Source organism: Clytia hemisphaerica, unplaced genomic scaffold (assembly GCF_902728285.1).
Source record: "Clytia hemisphaerica strain Z4C2 unplaced genomic scaffold, Clytia hemisphaerica genome assembly, whole genome shotgun sequence".
Classification (NCBI taxonomy): Eukaryota; Metazoa; Cnidaria; class Hydrozoa; order Leptothecata; family Clytiidae; genus Clytia; species Clytia hemisphaerica.
The window spans coordinates 323,177-336,628 of NW_027104529.1; the positions used below are offsets into that span (position 1 = coordinate 323,177).

General features: G+C 33.7%; 3 protein-coding genes and 1 long non-coding RNA gene across 4 annotated transcripts in view; 1 reads left to right on the plus strand and 3 right to left on the minus strand.

Moving 5' to 3' along the window:
• LOC136822132 (uncharacterized) overlaps positions 1 to 13,452 on the plus strand; it is a 237,764-nt gene that overhangs the window by 161,290 nt on the left and 63,022 nt on the right. The window lies entirely within an intron of this gene.
• Positions 599 to 3,376, minus strand: LOC136822222 (monoacylglycerol lipase ABHD6-like). The gene is made up of 5 exons (XM_067078467.1): positions 3,190 to 3,376; positions 2,431 to 2,695; positions 1,842 to 2,169; positions 1,458 to 1,558; positions 599 to 856 (listed from the first exon to the last, which is right to left on the minus strand). The coding sequence occupies exons 1-5, from the start codon at positions 3,309 to 3,311 to the stop codon at positions 701 to 703; spliced, it is 972 nt and encodes a 323-aa protein (XP_066934568.1). The 5' UTR covers positions 3,312 to 3,376; the 3' UTR covers positions 599 to 700.
• LOC136822215 (COP9 signalosome complex subunit 5-like) lies at positions 3,570 to 7,512 on the minus strand. The gene is made up of 10 exons (XM_067078459.1): positions 7,322 to 7,512; positions 6,410 to 6,461; positions 5,900 to 6,082; positions 5,510 to 5,638; positions 5,307 to 5,372; positions 5,033 to 5,118; positions 4,632 to 4,743; positions 4,357 to 4,422; positions 4,109 to 4,188; positions 3,570 to 3,735 (listed from the first exon to the last, which is right to left on the minus strand). Exons 1-10 carry the CDS (start codon positions 7,453 to 7,455, stop codon positions 3,648 to 3,650), a joined length of 996 nt encoding a protein of 331 aa, XP_066934560.1. The 5' UTR covers positions 7,456 to 7,512; the 3' UTR covers positions 3,570 to 3,647.
• Positions 7,993 to 12,335, minus strand: LOC136822220 (luciferin sulfotransferase-like). The gene is made up of 6 exons (XM_067078464.1): positions 11,764 to 12,335; positions 11,276 to 11,375; positions 10,643 to 10,805; positions 9,162 to 9,390; positions 8,829 to 8,962; positions 7,993 to 8,296 (listed from the first exon to the last, which is right to left on the minus strand). The coding sequence occupies exons 1-6, from the start codon at positions 11,963 to 11,965 to the stop codon at positions 8,132 to 8,134; spliced, it is 993 nt and encodes a 330-aa protein (XP_066934565.1). The 5' UTR covers positions 11,966 to 12,335; the 3' UTR covers positions 7,993 to 8,131.

Here is a 13,452-nt window from a genome sequence, read left to right on the forward strand (position 1 = left end):
TTTTTGAACCATGCTGTATTTTTGATATAGTGATTGTGACCTATCCGTTACCAAAATTAGAGTTTACTGAAATCTCAGACCTGTGTAGCGTGTAAACATTATAAAAAGAATTATGATCTTAAGACCCACGGAAAAATCCCCTGAAAGATAATTCACTTCAATTACATTATTTCACACCATTACATAATTTTCAAAGTTTAAATTCCCTAAATTTATCTAATCCAAAAAAAAACTAATTATTATATTAAATTCTACATTTTAATTTAATTAAAGAATCGCTATCAACAGCTAAAGAAAAAATGCAAATCATAAAAACTTAATAATTGTAAAATGTTTGATAAATGTACTGGTGGATTTGAGCGTCATTTTATTATCTAACTTGTTTCAACTTCAAGTATCATTTAAATCACTCATAACTGCTCACTTATAAATTGATAAGTAAGTCGAATGATTAGCCTCAGTTTTGCATTAAAATCTCTCAGCTCGCACCCGAAACTTTTTAGGGGACTCACATACAGAAAGGCAGATAAAAATTCACAGATCTAGCTCAACTGAACTTGAGAATAGTTCTGGGGTATGAATCAAATGTTGAAATAAATTTGTGTATTTGAACAGTTTCATCAGTAATATAATCAGAAAGTACCAGAAATTATCTTGGCACTGACAAAAGCTTTCAACGTTATTCCAGTCAGTTATTCTGTCATTCTAAAGAGTTGAGAAAATCGAGGAGTGTGAAGATGAATTTTCGTGGACGTTCTAAGAAGACACCATGCCCAACATCTTCAAACAAAGCAACTTTCTTGGGTGGTTCACTCATCTTCTCCTTGATCACCTCCACGCAATCAGGGTGCAAAACCTGTCCGTAAAAAAAATGTATCAAAAGTCATACTATCATCAGTTGTAATTGATATTATCATCCAGAACTTACCTTTACAGAATATAAGATATCAACAGGGTGTCTACTGAATATTTTTAGTTTTTGTTTTTTCCGAAGTAATTTTAGTCGATTTACAACGTTTTTCGTAGGGGGGTCGGATCAAGATGTGATATGGAACGAAGCGAGCACGAAATTTATCAAGAGTTCTAAACTGCAGTATTAACCTGAAGTTGAATTGAATTTATTTTGAAGAATTTCAGCTCGTCATGGTAACAAACATAACATTAACAAAATTCCGAAACTTTCAAATTAAAGTTATATCGATGTATGAAGGAATCCTTTTTACCTAATTAAAATTCATTTAAATCACAGATGACTGAAGCAACCGTGTGGTTAATGATAGATAATTTGCTTTTAATGATGCAATATATTAGGTTGGTGGGCAGGTTGATACAATCAATACCGTAGAAACATAACAAAACTCCTGGTAGGTCTGATAAATAATATCAGAAAGTGATAAACTAACAATAAGTTTGATAATAAAAAAGAAAAACATCTCGAGTAAAAGATATCAACTTACGTTATCGTTTTTACCCCATATGAGAAGAAGAGGTGTTTTGATTTTATGAAGGTTTCGTTCTAACACATTTTTGTTATCATCTTGAATCAGCACTTCACCCACTGCAAAAAAATAAATAAATTCAATCATTGAAAATTAAAGGGAGTGAAGTAAAGTGAATAAATATTAGCTATCTAAATCATAAAAGGCGAAGCATTCTTCTTCCTGAGAGTGAGATATTTTGAAAAAGTGACTAAGGCTTCAATACCAATAATAATAATAAGAACAGGTTAAGAACATTTTTAGGCTTCAAACTCAAAATGATGAAATGAGAAAAATTTTTGGATGTTTTTATAAAAAAAGAGGTGGCAGAATCAGAGCAAGTACATATTTTGTTGGACTTACATTTCTTATAATAATCATTCTTTTCCAGTCTTATTTGTAAAATTCCACTTAAAATGATGTCAGGGAAATTGACCTGCTTGTGAGTGAGCCAAGTAAACATGGCCCTCAGCTCTTCCTTTGTTTGTGGTAACAACATGGATTTTTGTTCTTGCACAGCTTGTGCCGCCATCTTTTCATGATGCTCATGATTGATACCATGGGGACAGACCATGCAGAGTGAGAGCAACTTTTCAGGGTAAAGAGTTGCATACACACCAGCAATGTGTCCTCCCATACTTCCTCCCACTAAGTGGAATTTCTTCTCTTCCAAATCCATTATCTTTATAAACTAGCGTGAAAAAGAAACGAAGAATTTTTCCTACGGTAGACAATAATATGTTTTAGTGTATTCGAAAGAATAAGAATGACCAAAAATGGTCCAACAAATAATAACAATTTGAAGTTGGTATTGTAGTGATACCAAGAGAGTTCTATAAAGCGATTGCACAGAGGTAAAATCTGATTGGAGTTAGTTTTGCAGTGAAACTGAACAAATAAACCTTTCCCACAAATAGAAAAGAGCTTTTTGATTTAAAAATATTTGAAATACCTCGTTGACACATTCGACGAAATGGAGAATTCCAATATCAGTATCTTTCAGAGGAGTTTCGCCGTGACCGGGAAGATCTACCGCCAACACATGAAATTTCCTTGAGATATGCTTGAACACTCCGAAGAAAGATTCTTTAGAAGAGCTGAATCCATGGACGAGAAGCAAGGTTGGAGCTGTTGTTGGACCGTACTCAAGATAACTGAAAGTGTTCTTGGAGCCCTTGATCTTCTTTTTCACTATACCATGCTTTATTCGAGTGAATCTGAAGATGAACAAAAGAGAATGGAAAATCAGCCTCTCAAAAATCTACTTCGTAAATCACACGAGTGAAACTGGTTGAGGGATTTTACATTTTGATGTTTGAGAAAGGAAGATCGTTCCGAAATAGAAGAATTTGTAACGCCACCCCGGAGTAAAATTACAGTGGGCCATGAACACACAAATGACTCTCGGTTGAAGTTGCCGAGGATTGGTACGGAACTGTCGATTTTTGATATAAGCTAACTTTTCTCTAAGTAGACCCAAAAATCAAAATTTTCAAAAAATAAAAGAAACACCCCCAGATTTTCACCCAAGGAACAAGTGTGCAAAAATTTCAGCTGACTCGGACCATTTTTGAAGTCTCCAGCCTGCCCCAAAGTTTTGAGGTGACATACATACAGACATACAGAAATTCTCAGATTCTAGAAAGAAATTTTCTAGATAGAAAATATCGCCTCCTCGAAAGGCTTTCAAAAGACAAAAGATAAGACTCACGCATTGTATGCATACATGATGTATTTCGGATATTTGGTCATGAAAAGCAGAAGGATGACAGTCAGAACTGTATTGATACCAACCAGCCATGCTAAACCTGTCCATATCTGTGACATTTCCATGATAATATTTATTGTTGATTTGATTTTTTATTATTTCAATCCCACTAGAATGAAGAAAAGAAGATGAGTAAGAAAATTTAAAACGTCAAGTTAGAGTAGAGGAGCTGAAGAAGTCTTGTTTTATTAATTGATAAAATTAAGACGGTCCATTAGGAAAACATGCCCCAAGAATTAAACGAGTCAGTGTTTCTTTCCTGTCCATCTTGATCTCAAAAGGTCAGAGATTAGCCAGTATACCGAAAAATGAAAGAGGAAATGTAGGGAAGAACTAAAAAACGTCTGTATTCAATACTATTTACAAAACAAAATAAATGTCATCATATCTACAAATTAGTTTCATTCTCTACACCCGACATTGTTGAATAGCTGGTTCTTTAAAACTTGGCTCATCAAACCATTCAGTGCTTCGATGTTCAACTTGCAACTGAAATAAAACAGGTTTAATTCATGAGACCAATTCGCATGCTCTTGTCAAACTCGAAGATACCACAAAGTCCAGTAGCGTAGCCAAGAGGGGCGCAAAATTTGTGTAGGAGAGCAGATTTTTATGACACTTTAATTATCTATTAATACCATGAATAGATAATTACAGTGTCATAAAAATCTGCTCTCCTACACAAATTTTGGGCCTCTCTTGGCTACGCTACTTAAGTCTGGTTTTATTTGAAGGTCCAAAAGTTAAAAGAGCTATCTGTCAAAATTTCCAATCGTCATCAAGAATAATACAGCCATCTTCTTTCAACTTTACTTCAAGTACAATTATAAAAATGTAAAAAAACCAACAACAGTAAACATACCAATCCTTATTAGCTTTCTGTAGTTTCCCTGGCTCATCCTTCTTATCCCAATTTTCAGCATAACTCATACCACGAGATACCTAGGAGAAAATGGTATGAACTGTGAAAATGCCAACTCTTTAGTTTATTCGAAAAGTAAATCAACCACTCTTTTTATACCTTATTGTAGGGCGTAACATGGGAGAGATTTTAATAATTTCAAGTGGAAGCCCACATTTTGCAATAAAGTGACCTAAAAAATGCTTTACCTGAGATATTGATTGTTCCAGTTTTTCTGATAGATCAAGAATCTGATTCGTCACATAATCAGCATTCTGTGGAAAAATAAACGGAATAGTATCTCTATTTGAATAAAGTGAAACTTATCTCTCACTATGTAAAGCTAGTGCAAGTGCCTCCCTCCCCGCCTCGACAGAAACGACAGAAAATTCTTGTTTAGACTAGGGGCAATATGTCCTGTTTTATCCACGTTATGGGCTAGTGTAAGTCCGTACGTATTGCATTTGAAAACTGTACCACTGACCGTGAATAAGGTAGAAGAGGAAAGAGTGTTGATCCAGTATTTGTTCCAAAGAGAATCTAACAACTTTTGATCCAGTGCTGACTTGAAGTATGAAACCTCTAGCGAGTAGTACCTAAAATATGATGAAGGATCAAAAGGTGATTTACTGCAAAATATCTCAGCTAGAATAAGAAAACAAAGGTAACGTAATCATAGGTGATAAGCTTTGCCGAGCACTGACAACTCATACTTAGACTAGACAAGAATCTCAAATGTACCACGTGAAAATAAAGAAAGTGCTGGTTTCAATCCAGCATTGTAAATTAACAGCGCAAATCTTAAGACTTCACTTTTTATGGCTTAAGAAAGGTTAGAGATCTTTTCTCTAGCTTTCCTCTTTAAACTCAATGAGCATAACTTACTGTTTACAATGAACGCCAAAGTCTTCGATTTTATTTAATGGGATGGTTTGATATTCAGAGGGACTTTCATCTGGAGGTTTGTAACCCTAACAAAATTTAAGAAATTCGAAGAAAATATCATCAGTGGGTTGTATAAATTCTGAACAGTCATCAAAATAGAACTAGACATAGACTTTAAAGAATTTAACTTAACTTAACAAAAAAAACTCAAAATCTAAACTGACGTAGAGAAAAGTGATATCGTTGTCTTTCAAAAAGACTTGTTTGGTTTTACCTTCGGATATGTACGAAATGCACCCATGTTCACTTTGCCAGCTGAAATAGTTCTCGTTGGATCAATCTAAACAAAAAAGAACGCAAATAGATAGAGACACAAATTGAAGGAATTCATTTTAATCAAAACAGTAGTCGTACCCCTATACCTTTAAGCAATCAAGCAACTCCTGCAAAGTGACATGATAAAGAAAGAGATCTTACAACGATAGCTACAAATGGTTCTTGAAACTGTTGGTTGACCATTTGTGTGGACACATCGATACCAGAAAGCCAGCATCCGTACCCAGGATGTGAATGGTACCAACCGATCGCATTTTCTAAACGTCCAACCTACCCAAAGAAAAACCGATAAACAATAACAAATAGATTGCTCATGGGGGGGGGGCTTATGATGATGTTAGTCAAACGCTCTTCATAATCGGTGGCAAATATCTGACAATCTCGTGAATTTTAAAAGCATTAAGGTCAAACATAGCCTTTGAAAATAATAAATTTATGAATGTAATTTAGACCACTTTTCATATGTGTCAAATACTTAATTGATAGCTCATTTTCCTTTTTGACAATAATTTCTGTAATCATGAAACTCACAGATTTTGAAGATTCGATATATTGTGTCATGTATTCATAAGCAGCAGCTTGTGCATTGACTCTCGTCTCAGTCCCTTCAACGGGTAATGCAAAGGCATCCATCACGATCATGGTGTCTCCGTCAACTTTCCCTAACATCAAACCCATGACTTCCAGTGTCCCTCCTGATCGTGCATGCATCACCTGGTAAATGAATGATTATGAAAACAATATGGTTGAATGGACCATATCAGTTTTTCTACGAAAACAAGGCTTATAGAAATTATGGGTGTAGTGGGGGTAAAATTTGCCATCGTATTAGCTGCTGTAACTTAAAAGGTTCCACAGAAAATCTGGATACAAATGTATATTTTTTGAGAATAAGCATCGCTTCAGGATTGTTCTTAAAGTGTACGATACTTATCAAGAGATTGTGGGAACAATTTGGATAATTAAGATGAAAATTGATCCAAATCTGTTGGAACTATTGGAGGAAACAAAGAGAGATCCCAATGTCACTTTAAAACTTACCATCTTCAGTAATGCAAGAGCTGATACTTTGATATTCTTGAAGTAATGCGGACTACAAAGAAGGAATATGAGATGGGTGGTCAAATATCGACAATGAGCAAAACCTGAAGTTTCCACAGATATATTGTGCCAAAAAGTTTGAAGGAGCAACAAGCAACATGCTGAATGGACCTACCTAATGATTAACATCAGATGAAAATAAGAAAAAAGTGACAATAATTGTACAAAAATTCAGAATGGAAAAATAAAGCTTGTGTGTTGAATAATGTAAAATGGTAAAAAGGAATTTCCCCAAATACGAAAATCACTTAAACCATTCAGGCCCAAAAAACCTTTTAAGCTGTTTTTGGCCCAAATTTGCCCAAAAAAATTTTCCTTAAAAATCTGGCTCCGTCAGATTTTGGGCATTGCCATTTTGCATCATTGTGCAAAAAATCAGAGAAAAATTATGAGTCAACATTGAGAAAAGCTACATTTTCTTATTTGGTTAAAGGGAATTTCCCCGAAATACGAAAATCCGTCTTTTAAGGCGAATAAGAATTTTGCAGGAAAAACCACTTCAGCCATTCTTTAGAAAATCTTGCCCTCCATCTTTGTACAAAAAATCAGAAAAAAGTAATGACAGGATTTTGCACAAAGTCCAAAAAACCCTATTTTTAGGTAGTTTTTGGGCCAAATTTGCCCAAATAAATTTTTTCTCAAAAATCGGGCTCCGTCACGTTCTGGGCATTGCCATTTTGCATCATTGTGCAAAAAATCAGAAAAAACTAATGAGCCAATCCTGAGAAAAGCTGGTAACAGACGGACGGACGAACGAACGAACGGACGAACGAACGGACATGGGTTAATTTATAGAACCTCCACCGGGGTACCCGGAGGTAGGTCCAAAAAGGAAATAATCAGATAATATACTCTTTAGTCCATGGTTTTCTTGATAGTATTTCTTGCTGTTGTTCTTGACTATATTTATAAATCTCGTCCACTGTATTGACAGTCTCAATATTGTTTTGCAGCTCAAATGTCTTCTTTGCCATTTCACTATCCATCTTGAAGCTTTCTTTTATTCATTTATCTATTTTTTAATTTTTGTTTAAAATCTGAAAAGTCAAGTTGTGGATGATGTTCATAATGAAAAAGTTTCGCGGATCTTGTATATATAATCCAAGTTCTAAGATTTCCCTTGTTAATTGCTGTAATGCAAAATCATACAATTTCTGGTCAAACAAAATGAAATTATTAAAGGACAACTGAAAATATGTTAATATTACATGAAAAACCTAAACGAGTCTTACACTCAATTATACAGTGTGTCCTGAAAAAAGGGGATTAGAATAAGTGAAATAAGATTACAATTCTCTGTTCAATCAATATTCAGGTCTTTGAGACTGAAATATGAAGTATACGAACTATACAGTTTGGCATAAAGTATGAGGATCTTTATTTTTAATAAAAATCAATATTTTGGGGGGATATAGCCCCATAATTAGGCACCTTTGAGAGCATGGTAAAATAAAAATCTCCTTTAGAGAGGAAAGGTTTTTACGAATCTAAAAAATAAAGTGTAACATCAATCCAAGCCCAATTTATAATAGAAGCCCAACTTTTTAAAATTTCTATAAAAATTAAAAAAATATGATATGAATTTCGTAAAATTGCTAAAATTTATGTGTGATAAAAAAAATTAATGTGTGATAAAAAAAATTAATGTGTGATAAAAAAATATCAAACTTCGTAAACAAACAACAATCCAGTGTCTTTCAACCATTTCTCTTCCCATTTTTTAAACCTCTCAATAGTTTCTTCAGTGAGTTTGTTTTTCCATCCTCCTGTCTTCCCAGTGTTGATAAAACTTCCTTTTTGCTCATTCTTCATTGTTGCCTTTAGTTTCTAAAATTGAAGAAAGAAGCAACGGTTAAAAAAACAATTAAAACGTTTTATTCATTCATTTCAAATAAATGATGTCACTATAATTAGCTGTTCTTTCAATAAAACAAACTCCAGCTATACCATAGCTGTTTTACTAGAAATATCATTGTACAGCCACAGGGTACTGACTCTGATTTTTAGAATGAATTTTTGAATTAAAATGAAATCTAATTTTTTATGGAATCATTTTCTGATTTGCTAAAATTGGTAAATTTTTACCATTTTTACCCATTTTTACCCACCAAATACCAAAATAAGTACCAGATACTTGCTTGAAATGAGTTGAAATGGCCCTCCCACCCCAAATATAGAACCTGGTAATAAATGAAATTCAAAATTAGACACCACCACCTGGCTGTGGGTCTGTACCCTGCGGCTGTACCCCCCCCCCTTATTGCAAAAATCTTAAAAGGCTAGTTGATTAAAAATATCCATAAAGAATTTAACTTTTACTCAAACTCATTATCAAATTGATGGGTTTAAAAATAATTACATCAATTTTACCAGTCCCATTGACCATTGGGTTGGCTCTCATTTTATCCACAGATGTATGCTCTACAAGTTTTGCTATTTGATCATCTGAATATTCCTCTGTACCAATAAACTTGGCCACTCGTTTGATCACACCTGGAAGATGGTTAAAAATTCCAATCCACTAAGTTATCTTAAATTTTCACAAGAGCACTTTTTAACTTGACGCCGTTGCCAAGACTTTTCCAGGTATTTCCGCTAAGGGTAATAAGTGTACTCATTTTGGATTCTTACCTGTAACACCTATGTAACGATTTTGACCTCATTAAAAACAAAATTCAAAAGAAATTTTCACCAGTTATATCCTTTTGCATCTCTTCATAGTGAACAATCAAAAGATTTGGATTTTCTCGTTGGTCCCAGTAGCTCAGGATATGTGTAAAGAAGGGTGCATTGACAGGTCCTACATCCTGTAACATAATCTCTGCAATGGTTTGTAAATCACCAGTGTAGTTGTTAGTTAGAACATAATGGTTGAGAAATGATACACAAACATCACGTGGGTTTCGTATTACATTGATCATCTGAATAGAAATCATTGCATGGGTAACAAGTGATACTTTTATGGACCTACCTGGTTATGCATTTAACAAATATAATTGATATCTACGTGAGCATGACCGTTAAACAATCATTCAGAACACAAATAGTGACGATCTATCAAAATTAGTCCTTTGTTTCTTATAAAAAAACGTTTAGAAACCAAAAATTTTATGCTCTTGAAGTAATCTTTCATATTCAAGACTTCCTGAGCAAAAAAAAACATCTATCTCATTAAAAAATTGAGTAATTAAATGGCTAATAACATTGATGTATGCTTATTAATAGTGATTCTTATAAATAAAGATGCGTTTTTTGAGCTGAAAAATTCTTTTTTCACAAAAATCTGCTTGAGCCATCTTTTACCTACTTTCATGTAAAAAATCAGAAAAAAACAATGATCCAATATTTCACAAAGTCCAAAAAACCCTTTTTTTAGCCGTTTTTTGGCCCAAATTTGCCCAAAAACATTTTTTTTCAAAAATCGGGCTCCATCACATTTGAGGGTTTAAAGTTATGCATCTTTGTGCAAAAAAAATCATAAAGAATGAAAGAGCCAATCTCGAGAAAAGCTAATACCTAAGTAATTGATAATGTGCTTATAAAAAAATATCGAATTTGGCCAGTTTTTCTATAAAAACACGCTAAGCAACCAAAATTTCATGTCTAAACACACATATTCTCTAAAAGTAAGCCCTCATGAGCAAAAAAAACATCTATCTGATAAAAAAATTGAGTAATTTGTCTAAGAACATTGATGTATGCTTATTAATAGTGATTCTTATAGATAAACATGCATTTTTTGAGCCAACAAAATTTTTTTGCAAAAATCTGCTTGAGCCATTTTTTACCTATGATGGTACCCTACTTTCATACAAAAAATCAGAAAAAATTAATGATCCAATTTTTCACAAAGTCTAAAAAACCCGTTTTTTAGCCGTTTTTTGGCCCAAATTGGCCCAAAAAATTTTTTTTTAGAAAATCGGGCTCCGTCACATTTTGGCCAACACCATTTTGCACCTTTGTACCAAAAATCAAAAGATTCCTATGATTCAATCCTGAGAAAATTTGGTAACAGACGAACGAACGAACGGACGGACGAACAAACACAGGTTAATTTATAGGACCTCCACCGGGGTAGGTCCAAAAAAAATCAAAATCAGGGGATTTTTAACATAAAAAAAATCAAACTATTTCAATTGAATCCCTTTATCAGCTAAAAATAAGTTCTGGTACCTTGGCACCTTTTTCATGTATCTTTGGAGGCAACATTTCATAGCTGAGATGGGTTTTTATGGTCCTTGGTCGAAGTGTATGATTAACAAGTTCAGCTCCGGTTTTGCAAGAAGAACCATAAGCTTTGAGTACCTTTTCTGCGTTATTAGAGACGGCTGAATAACTAAAATGAAAAAAGACTATGTATTGTGACCATTGATGCTTATTGACTACCTTAAGGGAATAAATTAATGCAAGAATAAATTAATGCGAAATAAATTAATGCGAATGACACCTAAAAAATTTCATGTTTTGCGGAATTAATTAATACGAATGAGCCACATTTTAAACTTTATTCATGATAAAATCACAGCAAAATTATTGAAAATGCGGAATTTATTAATGCGAATTGACCAATGTTAGGAATTGCAGAATTAAATAATGCGAATTAGGGCCAAATTCTCATTAATTAATTCCGCATTAATTTATTCTGCATTAATTAATTCTCGCATTAATTTATTCCCTTAAGGTACAAAGAAAGTTAATCTTTTGAAAATCTATTTCAATCTTATCTTCAGTTTTGATATTTCCCATTTAATTCAACCCAAAAATTTCAGCCAATACTTCTAAATAAAAAAAATTAAAAATATTTACTCAAAAAAAGGTACTCTTAAGCCTAGAGAACTTGATTTTGCTTTCTCAAAATCCATGCCATTCCTCAGACAAGAGACAATTTCTTGCATCCAGCGGGTTCCTGGAAAAGTAAAGAATATTAAATCCTTTAGAAATACTAATGATGTGATCTTTCTTATATTGGAATTGAACCCTTTTTATTCCTCTAAATCATCGTTTTCCTAAATTCAAAACATCTATAAAAACTTTAGACAATGATAGTTTTGCTGTAATAGCAGGTAATAGTAGAACCTGACAGTAATTTGTTTCACTTATTAAGAGCTTCACATACCTTCACATGCCGGCTTCAATATGCATTCGAAGTAAAAAGGTTTTATTTACAAAGATCAATCCAAACCTATGTCAAAGGAGAGTCGGGTTAAACTGACACAAGGGTACATTATTTGCCATATGGAATAAGTTTGTGATTCAAGTTGTGAATACACAAAATAAGCACCCATTAAGTCTACCTGATTTTGGGAAAGTGCAAATCCAAACATCATCTTCATAAACTTCAGCTTCTTGAAATGATTTGTGGTGATCCCTATATAATGATGGAAAGACTCGATGGTATGGTTCCAACATACTCAAGGGATGATCTTTAAATGTATGACAATGGCTGCTAAATCTCTGCAAATATTCATTGTTGATTGGTATTTGTTTAATTTCCATTGTTTTTTTTACCACGCCTTCTCTTTGGGAACTTCACCCCGTGCACGCCTTGTCTTTTTGGGAAAAATGACAGTTTTACGCTTTCCGTCATAACTTTTGATCTACTAAACCGATTCAAAAAAATAAGCCCATTCTGGAAAGCCCAACTATCCTGCTTTCCAAAAATGTTAAAATAAAGGATTTTCCTCTATCAATGGTGACACAGTAGTCTTCTGCCTTAGAGTTGAAAAAAATTCAAAATGCAATTTGTCATATTTTTCAAAATTTTAAGTTCCGGTTAAAAAAAAAGTGGGGAGAACATTTGCGATACCATAATTTTCTGGCTCATTGTTTCCACCATTATAACTACAACTGCTAGCCAAAAAATCACAATCATAACTTTACTAGAAAAGGCAGAATTCATTTTTAGAAAACCTCGGTTTTCGAGAAAATTTCCACGTAAATCAGAGGCACGTAAGGCAGAGGCCCCTTGAGGTAATTTTTATGGGAAATATCACTAAAAACAGCTAAAAATGACTTTCCTATCATCAACCAGCATGAAAGCAATAGAAATAACATAGTATATACACTTTGAAACTCTTTGCAGCCTTATCAGAAGCCTTAACTTGGGTTTCGGTGACGGTCGATGACGGCCGACAAGCCTCCAGTCCTCACCCTTAAAATGTACTGTCATACTAAAGAATAAGGAGGCAGAAACTTACCTCAAACACTGACTAAACTACAAACAAGCAATACATAACATTTCCAACCAATAAAACAAACCATTTTCCACTAAATAAACATAAAAAGTTAGTTACAGCAGTCAATGAGCTCATAATTTCCAAAAGAATATTTTGCCTGATTTTCCAGTTTGTTTTGACAGTTAAAATCGAAAGTAGGTGGTTTCAAACTATTGAAAATAGTTTGTTTACATTTTCTCTTCGTCATATAAGACATTTCCCGGGATTTAAAGGCGTCTTTAAGGCGGTAGGGCGGCTTTTCTTAAAACCGCACGAAAAACGTATATTTACGGCTTCGGCTATAGCTTAAAACGTAAATTTACGGCTTCGGCGTGGTAAAGGTTAAATCTAATTTTAAATTGGTATATAAGAATGGTTGGCAAAGACGTGTAAATATTATTTATACTTAATTTCGCTTAGGGTAATTTTCTTGCAAACCAGTTGAGTGAAAAACTCTTCTTCAGTATACTACTACCAGGTCCTAAATTTAACTTTATCTTTCTTCTTCATCATAGAAAGAAATAGTTCTCTTAAAAATCTTTAGACCTCAATAAAATTCACTTTAATTTTGACAGTTAAAATCGAAAGTAGGTGGTTTCAAACTATTGAAAATAGTTTGTTTACATTTTCTCTTCGTCATATAAGACATTTCCCGGGATTTAAAGGCGTCTTTAAGGCGGTAGGGCGGCTTTTCTTAAAACCGCACGAAAAACGTATATTTACGGCTTCGGCTATAGCTTAAAACGTAAATTTACGGCTTCGGCGTGG